We start from the raw sequence: 25,198 nt of genomic DNA on the forward strand, positions 1-25,198 counted from the left end.
CTACAACTCCCACAATCCCTGGCTATTGGCCATGCTAGTTGGAGCTGACAGCAGTTGGAAGTCAGCAACCTCAGGAGGACCGCAGGTATCTGGCCTCTTCAGCAGCATCAGCATTTGCAATTGGAATTAATCAGGCCTCTGCCCTCCCAGGCTACGTGGGAAAAGGCCTGCAAGGCAGGAAGGAGAACTCACAGCCAAGATAGAGTTAGAGAATACCAGAGAGAAACAGAAAATTATTCAATCCAGCTCAAAGCTGGAGCTATCTGCAGGAAGAACCCTTTAAATCTAGCCATGATTCCATTTCTGACACTTCTTCACTGTGCTACGGGCCCTGGTAGACTCTAATGAAGAGGAGACATTGGTTACTTCTCATATCCCACAGCTCCAAATAATAGGCAGTGCAAATTTATCTCCATCTATTCGGAAGTAAATCCAATGGTGTTGAATGGAACTTATTCCCAATTAGGTGTGCAATCCTGTTGCAATCCTATGTACAATTGCATGCGAGTAAACTCAAATGAATTCAATGGGGCTTACTTATCAAGTAATGTGTAGGATTGGGCTGCTTATGCCTAATCTTACACCTGGACCTGGGTCTCTCACTGTAGAGATTAGCCTACAGGCAAGATAGCATTTCCATCTAAAGAAAGAGTGGATAGATGACACACACAGATCCACACATACTCAGCTCCGATACTGTATTATTATATTCAGCATAATGGGTTGTTCTTCTCCTGTGTGGCTCAATTTTGCCTGCAGCTGAATCAGTTTCATAAATAGTAGCAAAGTTACAGAAAGGGTGGGGTGCAGAACTTAGGTATTTAGCTATGTTATAAGTGACTCCCTAATGTGCATCAGGTCATTCACTTTAAAATACAGTAAGCCAGCCCTGCTGCATTTGAAGGCCCCTCAATTTTGCAGTGTGGAATCCTAGACTTTTGCTCACTCTGAGCACCACTGGGACAAGGACCAGTCCATGATATCTTGCTGCATTAATTAGAGTGTCCTGCCCTCCTTCAAGTACAGCCAAGTTATTTTGGCACCTGGGGCAGCAATTTCCACAATTGCCTCTCCCCCTTTGTGGCACCGAAAAAGAACAATAACACACTAAATAACTAATCATTTTGCTTTCAGTGACACCCCAAACCAGCTGCCTCAATTTGTCTTTTGGTAGAGTGGGCCCTGACTGGGATAGAGGAAGAGAGTCTTGTGATAGCCAATGGATGTTTTGCCACCATGCACCAGACTCTTTTCTCTGCAGTATAATTCTTTGTATCAAAGATGTTGTCACATAACTGTTTTACAACCTACCCCAAGGGCTTATACATTACATTGATTTAATGTCTTCCCACCCTCCTTGCCAGGGTAAGGTATTTTAGGTTTGCCCTCAGACTGTATAATTTGGTACACAGGAACATAGGGAGTTTCCTTATGCTGAGTCAAACCATTGGTCTACCTAGCTCAGCACTGTCTACACTGACTGGCAGCGCTTCCTTCCCAGTTCTACTTGGACACACCAGGGAATCGAACCTGGGACCCTTTGCAAATGTAGCAGCTGCTCTAGTAGCTACCAAAGCCCTCCTAGCAGTGGAATCTACTGAACACAATCTATTGTCTTCAGTGTGACTTATTCCCAGATAAGTAAGTATGAAATTATAGCCTAAATCTGAGGATAGGATCCTTGTTCGTGAACCCTCTGTTGTATGATTAAGGGTGGCTGCAACCATATACTCTTGGGTTTAAACCCCAATGATTTTATTAGGAAATAGGAAATATATACAATGTGCTATACCATATTACCTGGAAATAAAATCCATTGAACTCAGTGGGGCTTGTGAGTTGGCAAGTACTGTATTGCATTCTCAGTAAATTCTTTCCAAACTAACTGCACAAACCTACACATCTGCTGAGAAGCAACCCCATTGAATTCAATTAGACTTCCTATGCACTTACCTGGGAATATATCCATTTGAATTCAATGGAACTTACTTTTTAGTAGACATGCATAGGATTGCATAGTAAGATATTTTGTGTTCAGTGCAACTCACCCTGTGTACTAGGACAATCAGGTAATGCTCTCTCTTTGAAAATATAAAAGAGGACAGAGCAGAAGTAGAAAACCCACCCAAATATGGAAGTCTTTACCGTAGCAAAGCTGAGGTAAATTTTAAATGGCACACTAAGTCTAGATCAGTAGGTGTGATTACCAAGTGGTTGGACAGTGTATTATTTCCACCTATGCAAAGTGCTGTCATTAGGAGGCAAAGCAAAATATTCCTCTAGTAGTTCATTGGTGAGGAAATTGTGGCCCTCCTGATGTTGCTAAGTCTTAAGTCTTCAGAGCCGAATACAGAATGCAAAACCTGGGGAAATAAGTGATTCCTTAAAAAAAAACTTTATCTGTTAAAATCCATTATTTTTAATTATTTGTAATATTAATACAAAAATGCATATAGAAGGTTCAATATAGATTTGCTTTCCTTTCATACGCATGAGGCCCTCTTCTAAGATTATGCATTTGCAATCTATACAGGTGCAAAATAAAGTATGCACTTTCTTTAGAAGTTTCATGTTTGCTAGTCAATAAAGTAAAATGCATCAGATCAACAAATTAGCTGCAGTCCTATACCAAGTTACATGGGAGTAATTTCCACGTAACAAGGAAATGGGAACTTCTGATTAGACATGTGTACAGTATGAAATTTATGATCAAGTGACAATAATAAAATATCTAAGTAAGATTAAACATCTGGAAAGGGTCACAGTTTTAGGAAAGCATGAGTGTTCAGATTCCAGGTAATACAAGGCAGACTACTGGCATCAGGCTCAGGAATTTGATTATCTCCTACATTTGAGGGGTGAATTTATGCTTGTAATCTTCTACCTGTATGGTGTGGACCTACACCAATTAACCTTTTATTAACACTGGAGGAAAATCTCAAAACGCTGCACAATGTGACTATGGAACAGTAGGTGACTCAACTTAATGTGCCAGGGATAACTGTATATCTATTGTCCAGGAAAAAAACAGGGCATGGTAGAGGTGTACACATTTATGCAATATTGTCGAGAAAATGGATAGAGGGAGGTTCTATAATGCTAGAACACAGACTCATTTAGCAAAAGATTTGAGATAGAAAAAAAAAGAAAGCATAAGAACATGAGACGAGTCCTGCTGGATCATACTACAGTGGTACCTCGGGTTAAGTACTTAATTCGTTCCGGAGGTCTGTACTTAACCTGAAACTGTACTTAACCTGAAGCACCACTTTAGCTAATGGGGCCTCGTGCTGCTGCTGCTGCACTGCCAGAGCACGATTTCTGTTCTCATCCTGAAGCAAAGTTCTTAACCTGAAGCACTATTTCTGGGTTAGCGGAGTACGTAACCTGAAGCGTATGTAACCTGAAGCGTATGTAACCCGAGGTACCACTGTATAGGCCTATCCAGACTAGCATCTTGTTTCGCAGAGGGACCTAACCTCTATGAGAAGCCCACAAGCAGGCTTGAGTTTCCCAGAAACTAATACTTCCTCCAATACAGGAGCTAATATACAGTGGTCATGATTAGTAGTCATTAATAGCCTTTTCCTCCATGAACTTGTGTAATCCCCTTTTAAAGCCACCCAAGGTCACCAGATTCCATAGTCTGCCAATGCAGAGTGTAAAGAACTACTTCCTTTGTCCCTGGATCATCCAACATTCAGCTTTATTGGATAACCCCAGGTTTCAGTATTATATAGATATTCCTCCATCCACTTTCTCCAAGGCAGCATTTCTTAACTCAGTACACATTTTATAGAATTAACTGCACACATTGTGGTAACAATCACTTGCTTAGGTGGCTTTTAAAGGAGATTAATGGAAGACAGATCAATCGGTTGCAGATACGATGGCTAAATGTGGCCTTCAGACTCAAAAGGCACTCTGCCACTGAACACCAGTTGGTGGCAGAAAACTAGTTGATGGGGGAAGTTCTTTTGCTTTCATTGCCATATCTACTTCTGAGCTTCCCAGAGGCATCTATGAACACAGGAAGCTGCTTTATACTCAGACCATTGATCCATCTAGCTCAGTTTTGTCTACACTGACTGGCAGCAGTTCTTCAGGATGTCATACAGGAGTCTCTGCCAGACCTACCTGAAGATGCCAAGGACTGAACCTGGGACCTTCTGCAGATGCTCTACCACTGAGATACAGCTGGCCTCTGTATGCAACAGGGCACTGTATACTAGATGATGGACCTTTGGTTTGACCCAGCAGGGGCTTTCTCATGGTCTTCTGACTCAGTGGGAGTAAGGCACACTGGTCCCCGTGGGACTTCTGTGTAGGCAGCTGTAGGCTAGTACTGTATTGCCAATTCTTTTCTTGATGGACTCACATAGGAAAAAAGGGCACAAACTGAATAGTGAACACCCTGCATGGCAACATTCACAAGTTCATTTGCTGTGTGAGCATCTGCTGTGAAGTCACACCTATTTTTCTCCATCCCCAGTAGATGTGCCCTTATATATTTCTACATGCACAGACAGTTTCCACATTCTCCGCTGCCTCATACACTTAAGGTGTTGGGAGAGGCCACTGAAATAGATACAGATATCAGGTCTGGTGCACCTACTGGAATCATATAAGCAGAATTAGTGAGAGGATATATTTATTTAGGCCCACAAGTAATCTAATAAGGCTTTGGAGTTCCACTGAGTTCTTTCTCAGATAAATCTGACTGGTCTCTCTCCTCTCTGTAGGGGGTGCTGGCAACCTCTCTGGGTGCCCTGACCCCCTTCTTCCCCCTGCTCCGACGCCTTGTAATCCTGGGGGCTGGGAGAAACGGGAGTCGGCCGGGCTAAGCTGGCTTCCATGCTGTTTCCCCCCATGGTCGCAGCTTCCTCTGAAAACAGTCAATGGGGCAGGCCAGAGGCCCGTCCACAAAGCAGTATGGCGCCCCCAGCCCGGCGGCGCTAATGGGACAACAAGGCGGAGCGGCCTCTGAGGGAAGGAACACAAAAGCCCCTCGCGAATAAAAGCCCGCCACAAAAGGCGCCGAGGCGGCCACTTTGCGGGCGCACCTGCAAGCACGGGCCTAGCACGGCGTGGCGCGCCCTCGGCGAGGAGCTGGTACCTGAGCAGCCCTCGGCTGGTAAATGCGCCATAAAAGAGCCTCTTTTCAAGGCCTTTCAAGCCGGGGGTCGCCGTGTCTCCTCCTGCCCCCTCCCTCCCTTTCCCACCTCCCCAGGGCGAAGCTGCAGAGCAGGCCGCATCCATGGGAATCCCACCACTTGTGTGCTTGGAGACGAGGGAGGGACGGAGGGAGGCAGGGCCTTCCCCCCCGCGCCCCGCTCTCTCCACGGAACCCTCAGAAGACTGTAACAAATGGGACGCCATCGATTTGTAGGCGCTGCTGAGGCAAATCAAATGACGGCGGGGGGGGGGGGACGAAGAAGATGTGGGGCTACGGCTGAGGAGGGGCGAAGTGAGGTGGGGGCGGCGGGTGAAATCAACGGTTAGAATTGTCTCTCGCTCTGCCGGGCCTGCAGCAGTTCTAAAATTTCCCCCTTGGTTTCTCTGTCTCTTCCAGCCTCAGGCTGTGCTGGCTCCTGTAAATGTGCAATGGAAAGTAACGTTTATGAGGGGATAAGATCCCTCTGAGCATGTGGCGAAACTTCGCTCTTGTTTTGGGGGGTCGGGGAAGCCTTCCGGTACAACATTCGCTATTCCACACGCCCCGAAACACGTCCGAAGCACGAAAGGGATCCTTTTGAAGTGGGGTTTGGCCCCCGAATCCGTTTGGGTGGGTGTTTCCCTCCCCGCGGGAACCTCTCTGAGCAGGTTCAGGTTGTGCTTCGTGTATGGGGCAATCTACTTTCAGAATTATACACATTTTGGCGATTAATAGGGCAAAATGAAGTGCATTTCTTTTTCCCAACCTTCTTTGCGGGTTAATAAAGATTGAGAGAGAGAACGATTCGTTCTTTCATTAGTGTATTTATCGCACTCGAAGGGGCGATGTGCACTGAGTGGCATGCCAGCAAAGCGGCTTAACGCAGGCGCACTGCCGCCTATATATATATGTATATGGCTCATCAACTCTTTTTATTTCCTTGCAGCCACTGGAAGGGGAAATTTCCCGCTTTTAGGAGGCAACCGAAACTTTTTTGTGCCGAACAATATCTAAGCCTTTCTCCAAGCCGAATAACTTATTGTTGGGGGGTGGGGGCGTCTTCTTGAAATATCACAGCGTGTCCAACGCGGATTTGCATCTACGTTTGATACTCAAGGCGGATCTCCTCCTCAAGTAGGTAGGAAGCACCACCCTGGATCGCTCGCCCTTCTCCAGCTAAGGCTGCCGATCTACCAGGTCGCTTTCGGATTCCTTCCTTCGGCAAACGGGACTGATCAAACCCCGGGGAGAAAGGCTGGGGAGATGCTCAGCAAGATCAACCGGGAGAGGGCTGCTCGGTAAGTTTGGCTTGTGGTCCAACAGATCCTCATCTCTTCCTAAAGCAGGAGGCTCGATATATATATACTGTATTTAGAGGCGTTGATGATAACAACACACCACTACACCCAGGCGAGTTCATGGCGCTTGCAACAGGTTTCTTTCCGTCCCTGGGCTTCCAAGCCGCGCGCAGCGCGACACCTGTCGGCAGCTGCGCGGCACTGCACCCCTCACCTGAGCGCTATGGAAGATGGAGTGGCTTTTGAGCTGCTGAGTACCTCGTGGCTCTGGGGATGCGCGCGTGCTCGCGCTCGCCCCCATGAAGGATTTCCTCTGTTTGCCTCCCGCAGATTAATCAGCCGCGGCTCTCCCTATAAATCCCACTTCTCCTAAGAAATGAGCAGCATCCAGGGGCAGGGGTGGCGCTCTTCAAAAGCAGCACCTGCAAAGGCGGCGGGTTGCCAAGGGCTGCAGGGAGGAGGAGGGGCGGCGGCGGAGGATGCTCGTACCTGCGCGAGCTGCTTTCTCTCCGCTCTCGCTCGCTGCCCCCCGCCCGCCTCGCTCGCTCCCTCTCTCTCCCCCCCTCCCTGTCCAGCCGGCCTGGAGCTATTAACGCCTCCCTCGCCCCGCCCCTGCCGGAGCGCTTGGGAAAGCTTCGCAAAAGCTGCAGACCGGGCTGGTCCATGGGAATCTGGCCACTTGTGCGCTCCGGAGCCGGGAGGGGGCTGTGCTTCCTTTACAAAAAGAGACACAATTAAGCAAAATGCTCAATGAACATTATAAATGATGGGCAATCGCTTCGCAGATTGCCTAGCAAATCAAATTATATATGGTCGCTCACGGGTGATTTCCAGGCCCTTTGCAAACCAAACAGGTATCTTTTTGTGCGTTTGTCCTCTTCATCTCTCTGCTCCCACCCCCACCCCCTCTGCCCCGATTTTCAAAACAGTCTCTTTAAAAAAGAAGACAAAAATCATCCCCAGACGTGTAAGTGGGCTTGAAAAGCGGGTCTTTAAGTACTCACATCTTCCCCCCCCCACGCACCCCCCCCCCAGCTCTCACCACCACCTTTGTTAGCTACTGGATTTCACACTAGCACAGGAGGTAGGGAAAGGAGAAAGGGGGAGCCAACACTTTTACAGTGTCCTCTTGTGAGTTTGACCAACAGTTGGCTTCGCAAACCCGTAGGCACCTGCTCACAAAGAGCAGAGGGGTCGCCTGGATTTCCATAAAGGATGGTGCTAAATTTGAGCACACAATAAAGCATGATGGCAGCTTAAAAAAAATAGTTTCAGTTAAAAAGACCTCAAGGATCAATGTCTACAAAATAATAAAAAGCTGTGCAGGGTGAGGAAAGCAGCTTGTGGAATTAAGGAGACAACAGGCTGCCCTGGGGCTTTGTTGGTAAGCAACCTACGCTTTGAGCCCTGCACCCAGACAAGAGGCTCAGAGAGTGCCCCAGGGCACAGAAAGATGGGTACACAGAGAAGAGGGTCAGTCCTGAGTCCCAAACCCATGTTGTGGGGCTTGAGTCCCCCCCCCCCACACACATGGGAAAGTGGATGGGAAACTAATGCAGGACCATGGCATGGAAGAACAGCCTGGAGATTGTGGATCTTCTTCACTGTATCATCACGATCAGTTTGTTAAGATTTCTGAAGGCCTCCCTCAAAACAAAATGGGTGCGTTATTGGCAGAATTCAAGAACTAGGGGCCGTCCACTGAACTTCAGAGGCAGCCTTTTTAAATCAAAGAGGTTCGGACCCTGTAACCATGCAATCCTAATGCACTTCCTTGCAGGGCTGCATGTCTACTAAGAAGCACATCTAATTGAATTCAATGGGGCTTGGTCCCAGGCAAGGCATCTCAGAGACAGGGGCGTACCTAGGGATTGGTTAGGTTGGCCTCCGCCAAGGGTGCAGGCCAGAGGCAACATCATGAGGAGCCAGGTAGCAGAGCCGAACGCCCTCTGAACAAAAAATAATAATGGGGAAGGGAAGTGCCTTGGCCCCTAGCAGCTGGCCCCTATGGGGCAGGCGTGGGGTGGGGGAGCAAAAGTTGTGCCTCTCTGCTCTGGCTTGGAGTGGCTAGGAGCCCGCTTGACTGATTTCTGGGCAGCAGCCCTCTAGGTGCCCCGCCTAAGCAAAAGGTGATGAAAAGCAAAGTTTTTGAGTTTCTAGGTCATGGTCTGTCCTGGCTTCGGAGGGACCAATACATCTCCTCCTCAAGGGTGCAAGAGTGCCTAGATATGCCTCTGCTCAGAGGCCCAGGTAACTCCCAGCTTTTAACAGAGGCAAACTTATGCAATCTTTCTTAATATGACGCCATGTGCAAGGGGGGGTGCAGGGGGGGCCGGCCACACCGGGCGCAACATCTGGGGGTTAGGGTTAGGGGGTGCAAATCCATGGGTTAGGGGGCGCAAATTACTTGCCTTGCCCCGGGTGCTGACAACCCACGCTACGCCACTGAATGGATCTTCTCAATTATGGATCTTCTACATTTTGCACCCCCTCCAATCAGTGCCCTGTGCTGAGGAACTGCCTGCAGTGACCTAAATCTGGTGCTGCTTTAAAGACCCCTGCCCATAATAAAAATTAAAATCCAGCAGTCAACACACACAAAGTAAGGCAACCAAATTCAGCAACCAAAAGCTGCTTCCTTCAGACTTAGATCAAGAAATAAAAATGATCCACATGAGAGCAAGTCTGAGAACTTAACACAGATTGAATGGGATGAATTTGCACAGTGGAAACTCCTCTGATTCTCAGATATTTAGGCTGCAATCCTATCCCGACTTACCTGGGAGGAAAGTTCTATTAAATTCAACATAACTTGCTACTTTTTCCCATCAAAAAATATTTTTAAAGAATTTCCCAAAAATTACTTTTACAAAACAGTGAAAAAAAACTTATCTCCTCTTGGAGATCTGTTCCCTGTTCTTCCCTGTTGCTGTTTCCATATCTTTCGGTTTGCCATGTTTCTTCAGAGAACCAAGATCAAACCCATCTTGCAAAGCTACACAAAGATTTCCTAGGAACCCAGAAATAGCCAGCCTTTCTGTCTGTAATGCTTATGCTTGTGTGCGTTTACCAGCAGTGTGATCCATACAAAGTTGCCATTAGTTCAACATATGTTGAGTTTACTCAAAACCCAATAGCTTTCGAGGTGTGTGGAGCCAATCTTCAGCAGGAAACAGTAGCTGGCTACTAAGACAGAGAACTCAGTCCAAAGCTGTCTGCCTTTTGTAGGCAGCTGTAGGATTGCTGTGGTATCTGGCTTGTGGTACCCACAGGAACATGGCTGAGCACCTAAAGACTGATGCAAAGAATTGGCTTACTTTTTAAAAAAAATTTCCTGCCTCCCTTAAGCTTTATCACATATTTGTCAACTAAAGGACCTACTGCTTCTCTGGGTGGTTCTAAACACTGTATTTATATATTTTAAAATCTGTGTTCTGCCTTATTGTAAAGCTTCAAGGTGGGTAAAAACCAAGTTACTATTACTTACTAGTGTTTATTCTTGAAATCTCTTATTGGCTTTCCATACAATTAACTAGTAGGGACTGCTGGTATTATTTGGGAATTCTAAGAAACCATCAGTAACCCTTTACTGTCAATGAGTGCAGTTTTGAAAGGTTCAGTCCACCATTTTGATTCAAAATGGCATCCAATGATATCCACCTGTGGACTAAAACCTGCTGCTTGATCTGAAGGACCACGGTAGCAATTTTTTTGTTAGAATACCTTAATAGTTGTCCTAATCAGTGCATTTTTGAAAGACTGAGCTTGTTATTTAGTTTCAAAATGGTGTCCAAATATAGTCAGGAAACTGCTTATTGACCTTAGGGACCATTGTGCCAAATTTGGTTACAACGTATCTTAAGCAGCGTCTAAATCAATGCAGTTTTTTATTTCTTTAAAAACGGTTCAGGTTGTGTACTTTTTGACGCGGTGTTTATTGTTTATGACTACTTTCGTTATGTTTGTACTTATGTATTTTTTTTGGTACGTTGTAAGCAGCCTTGAGCACGGTCTTAACTTTGGAAAGGCAGCATACAAATGAAATTATTTACAGTATTTGTTTATTGTATTAGATATGCTGTGCCACATAACTTAGTAGTGACTGCAAGTAACATCAATTTAATAGCAGCTTATACCCTACCAATATGTGCAGCCAGGGGGTCCTGTGGCTGGCAGAATTAGCCAATGCCACCTGTCTCTGATTACTAGGATGAGTAGCACTGTGGTTGGATTTAATGCTTATTTGTTCTCCTTTGTCCTCTATTGTTGTTGTTTGGGTGGGGCTGCACCTGTTCATTCGGGCGATGTGGCTTTGGTCGGGGCAAGCCTTCTGAGCTGGCATATGAAGCCTCTGGGAATGGGTGAGAATCCAGTGCCCTCTTTGTATGGTGCCAGCATTCATTTTGGATGCTGTGCAGGTCTGTGCAGCTTGTGTCCTAATTTACTGTCCCTCTGCCGGTTATTTCTCACACTGGGTTTTCCTTTCCTCTTGGAACGATGCCATGGCTGCTTGGCATCATTAGATCAGATGCTTGGCATGTTTCAGTCCACTTCAGAGTGAATAGCTGTCATTTGAAAAATCTGTTCTGCTCCTCATCAACAGACACATCCTAGGCTTGATGGGCCACTTGCACAATTTTCTCTTCCTTTCAAACTACTTTCACTGTTTTAATAGTGAAATACTAAGCACACAAAAATATATATCAAATGGGATTTCCAAATTGATTGATATGCACTTTAGACAAGAAAGCTTCATTCAGGCTGGAACTGTTCCAAGGACTGGCATGGATTCAGATTTTTAAGTAGGGATTAGGGCAGGCCAATCAGATGTAGATCTGGTTTCAAACTGACTAGCTCAGTCATATGCCCTGATGTACATTAGCAGCATTAGGCTATCAGCTCTCTCCTCTAGCAGTAGCACTTAAAGCTGGTTCTACCGACCGCTCAGGAGTAGAAACACAGTATCTTTGACAGCAACAAATATTTTGTTCTTTGAATTCCAAATGTTGAAGCTGTGTAATATTTTTGGCAGGTACCGATCACAGAAGCTTACACACCAAAGGAAAGCTGTCCCCTCTCAGCACTAATTATATGCACTACAACCCCTCTAATTAATGTATTTCACATTTGTAACACCTGAAATGGGTTATCTGAACATTTCCCCATTGATCATTATTGACCTTTGCAAAAGTTGGACAACTAGACTACTGCATACTGATCATTTGCAAATTTTTGTATACCCTTTAGTGATGCACTACTAGCAGATTACCTTACTACTTTGTACTATTATGTCTTCATACACTTTGCACCTGTTTCTTCAACCGTTTGTAATATGTTCATTTATGATTGTATGATTCAGCCTTTTTAATTACTGTTATTTGTGCAGGCATTCTCTCTCATTGGAAACATCTAGACTGTTTGGGGGGGGGAACCTCTCCCCGGTGCCCCAACTAAATTGACTCCAGAGGGTCCCCCAACCCCAACCCCAACCCTAACCCCAGGATGCTACAAGGGAGAGGAAAACAATTCTGTTCTGTTGGCATAGAGTACCTCTCTTCAGCAGTCATCACTGGATCCCACCCATTATGTTTGGACAACTGTCTGTTTCTTGGAGAAGGGGCATGTCCAAAGATGGCTGGGGATGCTGCTGAGAATACAAGCAGGGGTCTGAGATTACAAAGCAAGACCACCAGTGCTTGCAAAAACTTAAAACCAGCATTAGCTCACTTCCTCTATGCCAAAGAGCTCTGTACAACACAGAAACTTATCTGTCAAGCTGGAACCAGGAATGGCAATGACGACTTGCACCACTGCACTCAAACAGCACAAAAACTCCTATAGGGCTAAAATGGTTCTTTGGTGCCATCTTGTGTGTTAAAATGGAATGAATTGCAGCTCTCAGACTTGGTCTTATTGTTGAGCCTGTGAGAGCAGCTCAGCTCTTCTGTTGCACACGAATTGTCAGGCTGAATCCTGGGAAGAACTTGCTGGATTAGTTCAGATATGTCCAGCCTGATTCTTTTTATTGGGTGTTGTCCCAACTTGAGCCACATTCACGCCACACATTTGAAACACCTAATGATGCTGCTTTAAATTGCCATGGCTCAGTCTCACACCCGTCTCGTAACAGGAGATTGCTTTTAACACTTAAAGTCCTGGAAACAAAATGTTATTAATTATTGCTGTTTCACAGGCTTCTGAAATAGCTTTCATTATTCCTGTAGATGAAAAGAAGGATGCGTTCCACTCATGGTGCTGCCTTCACAGTTGCTAGTTAGCTGGCTGTTTGCTGGCACCATCCCAAACCCAGTGGAGGATATGCCACCTTTTGCTGGCATAATCCTTCTCTTTCAGCTGCTGGTATCAAGCCAGTACCAGTTGGCCAGACCAGGCAATATATACAAAATTGTACAATGAAAGCTTTCCTGTGAATAGACTGAAAAGGGCACTTACTTTGAAACCTGGGTAAATATTTCACCTAATTCAAAACATGGCACCTGTACAAAGCCCTCCTCTTTGCTGCCACCTCCCAAATCGCATAGGCCTCTGCCGCCTTTGGTTCTGTACTGTATGTTTCATGCAAATTGAGGATCTGAAGCCTATACCTTCTTTGAACCTGTAAACTAATTGCTCAAAAAATAATCAGGGTTGAGAGCCAGCTGCAGGCGAGTTCAGATGACAAAATAAATGCAGATACAAGGTTGATAGCAATTAGATTGCCACCTGCTACGCAGCTTTAATCTGCACCCCTGAAGTCCAATTGTTTGCAGAGGTTGGCAAAGGAACAAGGTGGGGAGAATGCTTCAAGTGCAGGAGGTATTAGGGTCTTATCCAAGGGACGGGAAACAGGATGGAACTCGTGCCAACTTTCCGCTCAGGTCCCTATGGTGTCCTTTGAATCCCTTTTGAATTATTATTATTATTTTCTATAGCACTTTTAATTGCTGAGTGCTTCAGCCCTGCTGCGGGGAGAGTCAATATTATTACCATTTTAAAGGTGGGTAACTGAGGCTATATACCTTTAAAACACACCAGAAGCACATTTCTGCTCTCAAGGAATTCTGGGTGCTGCAGTTTGTTAAGGTTTGCTGGGAAATGTAACTCTGAGGGATGAACTACAGTGCCCAGAATTCTTTGAGGAAAAGCATGTGCTTTGAATGTGCTACAAAGTGTGTACAAAGCCTTAGTGACATTTACTAGAGGTGGTACATAGGGACAAACGCAGGTGGCTTCCAGCGTGAAAAGAGATATATTATTCAGGGCAGAAATTGTACGTTTTGGTGGTCTAATCTGGGTTCAGATTGGCATGGCAGCATCCCAGTGGGCCAAGGAATAAAACACAACCAGTGATGCAGACTTGGCAAATTCTAGTTTCCAAAATCCACAGCTGGCGCCAACCAAATTGTTACACTGAGAGCTAGTGTGGCGTAATGGTTAGAGTGTTGGACTAGCCTAACCCAACTTCACAGGGCTGTTGCGAGGATGAAATGGCAAGGAAAACCATGTATACCACCTTGAGATTATTGGAAGACAAAGGCGGTATATAAATGTAATAAATAAATAAATAGTGTGGCAAGTTTTCAGCTTCTCCAGAACTTTTTATCAAGGATTTTACACAAAGAGAGTGTGTGTGTGTGTGTGAGAGAGAGAGAGAGAGCGAGAGAGAGAGAGAGAGATTCTTTCTCTCCAAAAAAATAGGCTGATGCAGCTTATCAACAGCTTGCAGCCACAATGGCTTTCTTTTACCTCTTCAACTTTGATAGACAGTAAGCCTCTAACACCAGTACTGGGAACAAGTGGGGAGAGAGCTGCTGTAGCACCAGGTTCTGCCTGTGGGTTCCCAGCAGGCTGCTGGCTGATCATGAATTTGTCTGATCCTCTTTTAAAGCCATCCAAGTTAGTGGCCCTCGCTACCTTTCGTGGCAGCAAATCCCATAGTTTTAACAATGCAACCTGTGAAGAAATACATTCCTTTGTCTGTCCTAATCTTCCAACTTCCAGCTTCATTGGATGGTCTGGAGTTCTGGTACTCGTGAGAAAAGCTTCTTCCTAGCCACTTTCCCCATGCACAATTCTATACACTGCTATAGCATCTTTCCTTACTTACCCATTTTTCTAAATTAAAAAGCCTGAAATGCAGTAACCTTTCCCATAAAGGCCTTGTTCCTACCCCTTAAATCATTTTGATTTCCCTTTTTGGAACCTCCTTCAGCTCTGCAGTATTCCTTTTGATGTCATGTCTTACTTCTTCCCTGGCAACCTTCAAAATCCTGAGACTGGTGTTGTTTCTAAAGCTGCATCGCCTCAAGAGGCTCATGTCAACCAAAGATTCAAACATAAGTGCAAATGAACTTTTCCATGCTGAAGTCAGGATCTTATGAGAGCAGCACCTCCTAAGATTAAGCTGCAGGCCTAAATTCTGCAAAATTCCATTGCCGTATATTTTATTGATGCTGCCCTACCGGAAGCAAAATCCAGGTGCTTGAACAAAAGACAGAGAAGTAAGGGGAAGCTTCAGAGATGGTTATGTTGACTCACTTGCATGCACACTGCACCACATCTGATCCTCCTTATGTTGTCTTTTAATAAGTGACTCACATCAAGAATAAATTAAAAACCACCGTGAACAAAACATTTTATTCCAGCATTTACAACAGGAAGCAGTAAACACTCCTTTTATGTTTTGCATTATTTCTTTTGAGGGAGGAGGGAATAATTTTATAAATAAATAAAAAAGTAATGAAGACATACTATTTTATGAATTGCAATGCATCCCAGCCCCCATTAATAAAATCTAAAATGCAGACTAGGAAATAAAAATTGTTCCCAAAATTTCCAGAGATCTACAAAGAAAAGGTGCAGCAGCAGAATATGCCAGATGGATAGCTGCTGTTTTATATCAACATTTACATTTCTATTTTTCAAAAAGTCCCCAGCATTCAGCAGAACAATGAAACAGCGGGAGAAGTAGCTTGTAGGCTTTAATTTGAATTTTCCTAAGGTGAAGTTGTCAGAAGACAGGTGCTAATAGTGCCACAGCTTCATTGGTTTCAAATATCGTGCTTTCTAAATTCATCTCATGATTTGAGCCCCTATGCTTTTTAATTTTCACATTAATGATGTGGTTCCTCACTCCGGCAATTAGAAGCAGGAAGGTGTGTTGTCCGATGACATAGTGCTACTTATGCTTTCCCATCTGGGTCTTAAAAATCTACTGGTGGATTTTAGTTTGTGCTGTGAAGAGGAAAGCCTCATAGTAAACTACTAAAATAATTGTTTTTGGAAAACGCAGCTCTAGAAATAAATGGAGTCTGCACCAACATGAATTAGAGCAAACTCACTCCTTCAGATGTCTTGGGAGTACTCTTTAGCAAATCCTTGTCTTAGAAATGGCATACTGAGTCGGTTGCACCAATGTAACACAAAATGTGGCCTTTCTCTCCAACAATGAGCAATCATTTAAAAATTATATTTATAATTTAATTTACATTATACTTAAGAGGCATGTACAAGGCTCCTGTATTTCCTTTTTAGAAATTTGTGAATGTGATTTGCATGTACAGTGGAACATCGAAAATTGAATGTAATCCATTCTGGAAGGACATTCACTTTCTGAAACGTTCGAATTCTGAGGTGCGGCTTCCGACTGGCTGACAGCTAGGCTTTTTGCAGATTGGAAGCCGCATCAGACATTCAGGTTCCAAGGAACGTTCAAAAACTGGAACACTTACTTCCGGGTTTTTGACGTTCGGGAGCTGAAACATTCAGGAATGGAGAGGTTCAAGAACCGAGGTTCCACTGTAATTGATTGCTTCACCTATTAACAACGAGGCAATCAACTATTTTTTAAATAAAAAATGCAGCATGTACATTAATTTGTATGTGTAGATATGTTGTCTGTGCTGGATTTAATGGAACTGCCTACATGCAGAAGAGCTCTGCATCCACATAAGCAGGGCACACAGGTCTCCAGACTAGCCTGGCTACCTTAGATGAGCCTATTCCATCACAGAATAAGAGCAGCACATCTCACATCAATGGTTTGGTGTCCCCCCACATGCATTCTCATTAATTACCATCACTATGTATACACAAAATAGGCACAGGCACCTGGCTCCCGATACATTTTCAAAGTGGCCCTCTGCGGCAAAGGAGATCTGAGCATCAAAGTGGTATCAAATGCACAGGTTGTAAAGAGGAAAGTCTCACTGCTTGGAGCTTGGTTTAAATGTTAATGCAACACTGTTGATGCAGAACCTCTGCCCAGATGGCTCGGGACCATCGCCGAACACATGGCCCAGATGGGCATCGCACTGCAAGAGAATAACAGACTTAGTTGCAGTGCCAGTTCTTTAAATTAAAGCGTATCTACATAAATTAAACAGTCTGATTTCATAGCCAAAGGGGCCAATTAAGTCTGCAACTGCCATATAAGCAATACCTTCTGTGTTTAGAGCCAACTTCCGAAGCCCACTCATTTTAGTGTGCTCACGTTTGCATGCATGCAAATGCCCCAGGTGTAAAGTGTGGCCTCTCCTGGGTAAGCTTTCTGTGGAAAAGATACCTTAGTGCTAATAAGATGGTTTTCTATGCCAAAAAAACCAATTCTTATTGAGAATACCACTTTAAAATCAGTATTAATTAATAGTATTGGGGGGGGGGAGAGAATGCCCTCATTCCAATCAGAATACAGTGCCATTGTTAAATTTGTGAGTCAGTCAGGAAATCCACTGCGACTTCTGATGCAGATTCCATGAGTTTAATCACTCAAGGGGCAGATCTATAAATTTTCCTTCAACTTTTGTAAGGTCAGCTTTCCCATCCACTCATCATACAACTGTCTCACATGTGCAGCCTGATCCTTTGCATATTTACTCAGAGGTAAATATTGTTGTATTTAACCGGGCTTATTCCCATTGGAAATGTGCACCAGAGTGCGGCAAAATCCTATGCATGTCACCTCAGAAGTAAGTCCTACTCGATTTAATGAGACCATTAATGTTGTGTAGGATTGTGTTGTAGTGGTCTAAACCACTGAGCTTCTTGGGCTTGCCGATCAGAAGGTTGGCGGTTTGAATCCCTGCAACAGGGTAAGCTCCCATTGCTCGGTCCCAGCTCCTGCCAACCTAGCAGTTCGAAAGCACATCAAGTGCAAATAGATAAATAGGTACCACTCCAGTGGGAAGGTAAACGGCATTTCTGTGTGTTGCTCTGGTTTTGCCAGAAGCAGCTTAGACATGATGGCCACATGACCTGGAAAAACTGTCTGCGGACAAATGCTGGCTCCCTCGGCCTGTAAAGCGAGATGAGAGCTGCAACCCCAGAGTCATCTGCGACTGGACTTAACTGTCAGGGGTCCTTTACCTTTATAGATTTGCCCCAGAAGTTCATACATTAGGTCCACTACCTGGGGCTAATTTTATGATTCATGAAAGTGTATTTAGTTGTATTAATGCGGCTACACTTCGCTTTTTGTGACACATATAGAATAAGAGACTTGCATTTAAGGAACTTTATATGCTTTCTTTAAGGTAGGTGTACCTGTTTGCAGATGACTTCCGTGCTGCTTGTTCCTAGTGAATTATCAGGACGTCTCAAGATATTAGTATTGCTTTCATCTGTGCCATGTGTCCCATATGCTTCTGAAAAGGATGGCCACCCTGTGCCAGAATCATATTTTGTTTCTGAGCTATAAAGGACAGCAAAGTTGCATATTAATGAAGGGTTGTGGTGCACACACGCACGCACACGCACACACACACATGCATGCACGCACATGCACACACAGAGGATGAGATAGATAGATAGATAGATAGATAGATAGATAGATAGATAGATGGAGTCTATCACTAAATTTATCTCTCACCTATGAGCAAGAAAGTAGCTTGGAGAGGGATGTTGCTTTCCCAAATAACATTGCCTTTTTATCTTGTTCTTTTCTCCCCACCCCAAAGATGGCAGTAGTAGTGTTCAAAACTCCCATTGTTCTAAGTGCATTTTGCAACAGGGAATTTCATTAGCGCAAGCAGTTTCTGACACAGTACTGTGCCTAAGATTTCAGATTAAAACTGCAGAGTGGAAGGAAGGGAGGACCTTTTTCTGCCTCCCCACTTCCAGCTACTCTCTGAAGACTGGAGAAGAGACCCTCTTAATAATATTAGGGGGGCTGGGCAGGTGGATAAAAATGCTGACAACCATAACTGCATTATTAAAAAGGCAATCTTGTATAACATGTGAATATCCTTAAATGGAAGGCTAAAAAGATGAAGTTTTGCTTTTAAATAGATGTTCAGTATGGAAATAATCAGGGCTGGATTTAGACACATCACAGAAGCATTTTTGTTGAAAGCATTGTAAATTTAAACAGGGAAAACAGGTAGAGAAAAACGGGACTCCACATCACCATCTGGTGGCACAATGTTATATCGCATATAAATCTAGCTGAGTCCCAGGATTATTTATAGCCCATGTGTTGTTGTTTTTAATAAATAGATGAAGGAGGGAGAGCAATTCAACCAAAAACTAAGGACTTCTGTAGCCCATTGATTTCAGAGAAGACTTTAACCCTATGCTTGATTTCTCCATGAAAACCAGTGAACCACAGCATGAACTAAGCGTAGTAACTCATAAGTAAGTACAACATATTTCTATTGGGTGTATTTGTTAGTGAGTGAGTTTAGCACAACAGCCTTAAGCCTGTGCAGCTTTGACTGGACTGTGTCCAAAGTTTTTGAGGCTCCAATCCTGTACCCACTTGCATAGGAATAAGCACCACTGAGCTCAGGAAGACTTACACATGAATATTCATGCTGTTGCCCACATATGCCTTTAAGGAACAGGACACATGAAAAGTTCAAAGAAACAAACAAAACATGTCTATGTCTTCCAATTAAACATAGACATTTACATTTTTAGCAACCATGGTTTAACAAAATAAAAACGTTTTGTATTCTTCATACTTTCAGAAATATGGATCTATCAAGAAACATTCAGGTGGGAAATTGTGTCCTGTTTCAATCAGACATATACATTTTAGTTGTAGCCTGATTAAGTAGGAACTTTGTAAAAATCTGTCTGATATGCCTAGTCCAGCCACACTTGCAAACTCCTGGATCAAGGTGTACAAACTAGGCAAAATCGGCACTGTTCTAAAACCAAAGAAAGAAAAGCAGAGAAAGTAGACACCCATGTGAAAAGAGTCTCTTTCACCATCTTCATTTATCGAAAAACATTTATAAACTTCTTACTATTTAAATTTTTTATAAGTAGTGTATAATATGAAAACAGACAATGCCATTACAGAGCCTAAAACCAACAAAACAGTAAAAAGCATATAAAAACAAATCTCCTAAGAAAGGCGGACCTGAAGTGAACTCTAGTTCAAAAAAACACACACCCTAGGCCACAGTAAATGTGTTAGTCTTTGAAAGTGCCACAAGAGGGACTCCTTGCTGTTTTTCCATCTTACAAGGTAAATGCAAGGAAGAGAGGCTCACAAGTATGCCAGAGATCCACTTTGAACTACTGAAAGTGCAACAGCAGAGATCATTCAGTGTGCAATTTAAGGGTTAAACAGGGCTTGTGCACAAGAGTAGAGATTTCTTATGCAAAGGAAGTCAGGAGCAGTAATGTTTCTGAATGGCAGTTGCTGGAAACTGAGGGAGAGGAGAGTGTTGCTGGCTCAGATCCTGCTTGTGGGTGTTCCGCATGGCATCTGGTCGGCCGCTATGAGAACAGGTTGCAGGACTAGATGGGCCACCGGCCTGATCCTGCAGGCTCTTCTTATGTAAAGCAGTGGGAACAGCTCATTGCTGCATGAGAACTACCACTGGATTGGGACCAGTGCAATTATACTCTCTCCATTGACTACGGCTTTTCAAACAGGTGTTTAAAATTGTCTTGTTCGCTGTGTCTTCTACATGAGGTCTACATTTTCTTACTGTAAAAAAAAACCCCAACAACCTTGCCAATTTTCTGCCCTATTAAAATAGCTCCTCACCACAAATATCCCTGTGCGGTTTATTTTTAAGTACGTCACTTAGTCTGCTAGAAACATGTTAGTAGCCACCAAAATGCTGCTGCTCAAAATTCTATTTGTTCTTTGAAGTAGTTCACCAGAGCATTTGTGGATAAATGGACATTCCCCAAACATATGTGTTAGATCAGCCCTTAATACACCATTCCTTCAACATATGTTGTTTACTTTGATCTGCATTTTAGCTGTCCCAAATGTAGTTGAGATGATTTTAAGAAGTATGACCCTTGCCTGTAATTTTATGACTGGGCTGAGGTTTGATGTTCCATTAAAATTCTGTGATTTGCTATCTATAAAACCTGAGGCTTATGTTCCATGTATTCCTAATCCTTAGTGAATTCTTCATAGGAGAAAGCAGTAACCTACATACCCTGCAGAAACACTTTGCATGCTCAGAGATTAGGGTGCTTCTCAAGGGACAGCTCTTGCTTTTGCCTACAGTTCAGCAGTAAACACAATACAGCTAGGGAGGAGACTCCTTCCAGTAATCTGAATGTGGGTTTTATTTCTACTTGCAGCAGGCTGCAAGAACAGGTAATAATATCCAGCAGCTCAGACCAGGCCCCCAAATACCTAAGCAGTCAGAGCCGATGGGAGATAGCAGTCTATTGTGCTTTCTACTGCTCCCTGCAGTCAAAAGGGAGAATTCTGCACTAGTTAAAGGTTCCAGACTAGAGGAAGCCAACCTGGGGGTGTCCAGATGTTGTGGACTACAACTTCCATCATCCATGACTATTGCCTGTGCTGGTAGGGACTGTTTGACATTAGAGTCCAAGGCATTTGGAGAGCACCGCTTTAACTATCCTTGTTTGAGACAATTTCCAGGGTCTTATCCTACATAGATCACAGTATGATTATTATTATTTACTAAATTTTAATTGCTTTCTACAAAAATAATCTCATGGATCTTACAAAGAACATACAAACGTATAAAAGAATTAGATAATACAACAATGTAAACAGTAAAAAACAACACCCACCAGACAAAAAAAAGAGTGCCTGGTCACCACTGACACAAAAACCAATCAATAGATGTCCAAACAAAACTTAATCTGCTAATATTATGCAAAGTCAAATGCCTGGCAGTATAGGAAAGTTTTAGCCTGACACTAAAATATATTAATGCTAGTGCCAGGCGAGCCCTATGGGGAAGAGTATTCTGTAAGTGGGGAGATGACTGAAAAGGCTCTCTCCCTGAATGGACTAATAGCAGTGTTGGGGGAATTTTAACTGGTAATATTTTGCATTGGGGAAAATTAACCTGTCCTCCTCCAGTGTCGCAGCCCTGAACTGAATCAGGGTCTCCTCACTGCACCCTTAGAGCTGGGCAGCCCAGGTTCAAATTCAGGCACAGCCGTGAAGCTCAATGGGTGACTTTGGACCAGTTGCTCTCTCAGCCTACCGTACCCTCACTAGTTTGTTGTGAAGGGAAAGCATGATGTGCCTGAGCTCCAGCGAGAGTCAGACATACACACACATGTAAATTTGAAAAAAGTATATTGCAATTAGACTCCTACCTGAACAGCACAGCGTTGCAGCATATGCAGTGGTACATCCCAGGCTCTGTGTTAGTCAGATGGATTCCACTAAAAGGCTTCAAACATGCATTGTTAATATTCTAATTCTTAGCCATCTTTCCCACCCTCCACCTCCAAGTCAGCTTGCAAAACCAAACATCAGGCAGGCTCATATGTGGGAACTTCCAGTGTAACATGGATATTCAACCTGCATGTTCTTTGTCACCCTGAGAAGTTTCATTCCCACCTTTTACTCTCCTGGGGGTAACCAAACCAAGGAGCAGAATCTTACAGGTTCAGGTATGTGGTCATCACACATTTACAGCACCCAACATCACTCTTGTCTAAACAGACAGAATCTGTGCTCATCACTGCAATCAGTTTAGGATGGATAAAGAGAAGTAATTCTTCACGGAACTTTATAGGATTTCCTATTACGCTATATTGTGTTTTTACTATTTGGTTGGAAGCCGCCCAGAGTGGCTGGGGAAACCCAGCCAGATGGGCAGGGTATACTGTAAATAATAAATTATTATTATTATTATAATTATTATTCCTGCCACAATTTGTGATGATGCCTTTAAAAACGGACTTAGTCATGTAAGAAGAAGAGGTCTATCTATTTCATCTATTAGAGGTGGGGAACTTTCAGCCTGCAGGGAAAAATTAGGCCTGCCAGTCTGGCAAATTTGACTTGCATGGCTGTTTTCAGCCAGCCCTGCCCACCTGTCACTCATCTGATGTCCTAGGTCTAGGACATCAAGTGCAGGAGAGGTAAAGCCCCAGCTGCCAATGAATCATTAGGAGTGCTCAAGTGGCAGCAGGGCTTGCAGGCAGCACTGTTTACATTTGCTGCCAAATGCAAGCCACCCTAGGATTGATTCTACTTGGGGGTTCCTGGTTGAGATCCTGAGCAGAGCCAAAAGTCTACCAAATTAAGGAACAGTTATGCAATGTATGTCTACGTTGAATATACATTTGACCTGCTTGGAAACTATTACAACTCTTGGCTTACCAGTTCAGTTCCTTTTTCCCTGGTGACATAAAACTGCTCAGGAGTCAACTTATTTTGCCAGTCAGTGGTAACACTCGACTCATCGTATCTTGTCAAAGAACCCACATCTTTATCTAGAAAGGTGGAAGAACAAGAAATTCAACCAACAGGTATAAGCCACTGTGTGCAGAAGAAATTTCTATATGCCAGATTGCACCAGAAGGCAAACAGTAATTACATCCAGAGCCAAGAGAAGGCGATACATGGAGGCCTGCAATTACAGCTGACAAGTTGCTGAAATACAAGGCGCTTAGAACAGCTGCTGAGAGAGAAGCGTCACTCCACAGCGGTGGCATTTACTAGGAAATGGTCAAAGGCTCATATTCATGGAGTTGTTGTTTAATGGGGCCTTGAGAACAATAAAAAAGATATTGCATACAGTTAAAGGGGTGGGGAATCTTTGTAAAGAAAATGGTTTCAAATAAACATCATATCACCCTTGACGAATTGACAGCTCTCTATCTCCCAGAGGCCTCATCAATCCTGCAACACATAGGTTGCTTCTAAACCACCATTTCCCCTCTTCCTGGTGCACACAAATTTACTTGCAAGCTCGCAAACTGACCTGCGTCTGTTGCAGAGCTTGGCTAGTGTGCCTGACTGGTCTAAGCATATTAAACTGCCTGGCAAGTTGCACACCAGCAGTATTTGGCAAAGCTAAAAGCACAATTCTAACTTGCCAGGATGGTGTGTTGCACTGCCAGAAAGGGATCCAGTGTGATGGATAGCCCAGCTTAACCCTGGTGGATGGGAAGCTGCCTAGTGATGGCTAGTGTTTCAGGGCCAACAGATCACCAAAGCGGTAAAATCCTCAGACTATGATAGCCTGGAACTGGCACAATGAAAAGGGGGGGGGGTTTCTATTTAAAACAATATATATATATATATACACACCATCTTGTTTGCCCTCATTAAAACACAGTGAAGTATATTACAGTTGCCTTCATTTTGCAAATGGAAAAACAGAGTCTGAAATATAGTTATTTGCCCAAGTGATTTAATGGGCAATTAAAAACAAGCTTGGCACTCCATGGTCCACATCCAAATATTCAGGAAGTGGTGCCCATTCTGGCTCTCCCAGAATGCGAAAGGACAAAACAAGGCCCATTCCAGGGACTGTATCAGTGAAACAATGCAATTGTGTGACTCTAAACAGAGGCCTGATCTACCCAAGCAGCAGCATGAGATGCTGGGGTGATTTGAACCACTCCCAGCTGCAAGTGACAAGTGAAGTACTGGGTCTGAGTGCTCCCATCAGTGGCGTAGCGTGGGGGGTGCAGGGGGTGCCGGCCGCACCGGATGCAACATCTGGGGGTTAGGGTTAGGGATAGGGTTAGGGGGCGCAAATCCAGGGTTAGGGGGCGCAAATTACTTGCCTTGCCCCGGGTGCTGACAACCCACGCTACGCCACTGGCTCCCATACTTAAGAATAATAATAATCTGTGCAAGTAAATAAACGAACCAAAAACTTCTAATACACCAATGTAATATACCAGCTAGCCTCTCTGTGGCGCTAATTTTATACCTGTAAAAATTAAAAAAATGTGTTTTTTTAAATCACACTGGTATGATTTGTAGTCTCAAGTAGTATAGCCTATTTTACCACTTCAAGATAATACCACCCATTCCCACTTTGTTTTGCTCTGGGCACACGCTGTCCTTCCTTTGCACTGCAACTCGTCTCCCTAACGAATAAACCCGGGTAATTTGCTGTTGCTAGAATTAAATCAACTCTTAAGTCATGCATAAAAAGCACCAGAGCAATCGCCTCGAGCTGCCTCCGAGCAGCAACCGAAGGGGCACCGCCCCGCCCCCCCACTTTTGCGCCGCTCCCTCCCCGTGAGGCCGGGAAGCCCCGTAGGGAGACGCAACCCCCACCCCGCACCCCTCTGCCGCCCAGCCAGCTCCGAGCAACTACCGCCGGTGTCGGTGTGCGCAGCTCGGGGGCCAAGGCAGACGCCGCTCCGGGCTGCCCCCTGCGAAGCGCGCAGAAACAGCGGCGGCGCCTGCACGGCGCGAAGTCTCCTGAGGACTCGAGCGGCAGCCATAGTCGCCTCTGAAGAGCCCAGAGCTGCGTGGCGCTGCTCCCGAGCTCCGCGCTTGGACTGAGGCCCCGCCCCGCCCTTTTGCCTCGCTCCG

General features: G+C 44.4%; 1 protein-coding gene and 1 long non-coding RNA gene across 2 annotated transcripts; one reads left to right on the forward strand and one right to left on the reverse strand.

Moving 5' to 3' along the window:
• Nucleotides 1–3,169: 3,169 nt before the first annotated feature.
• On the forward strand, nt 3,170–19,056 carry LOC309326164. Its single transcript, XR_014150211.1, has 2 exons — nt 3,170–6,453; nt 18,946–19,056. It is a non-coding gene; the product is annotated as an uncharacterized lncRNA (long non-coding RNA).
• Nucleotides 15,064–25,169, reverse strand: MSRB2 (methionine sulfoxide reductase B2). The gene is made up of 5 exons (XM_081834662.1): nt 24,978–25,169; nt 23,021–23,133; nt 22,006–22,082; nt 17,995–18,142; nt 15,064–16,766 (listed from the first exon to the last, which is right to left on the reverse strand). Exons 1-5 carry the CDS (start codon nt 25,105–25,107, stop codon nt 16,659–16,661), a joined length of 576 nt encoding a protein of 191 aa, XP_081690788.1. The 5' UTR covers nt 25,108–25,169; the 3' UTR covers nt 15,064–16,658.
• Between the last annotated feature and the right edge of the window lie 29 nt (nt 25,170–25,198).

Source organism: Podarcis erhardii (genome assembly GCF_964252035.2).
Source record: "Podarcis erhardii genome assembly, chromosome: 12".
Lineage (NCBI taxonomy): Eukaryota > Metazoa > Chordata > Lepidosauria > Squamata > Lacertidae > Podarcis > Podarcis erhardii.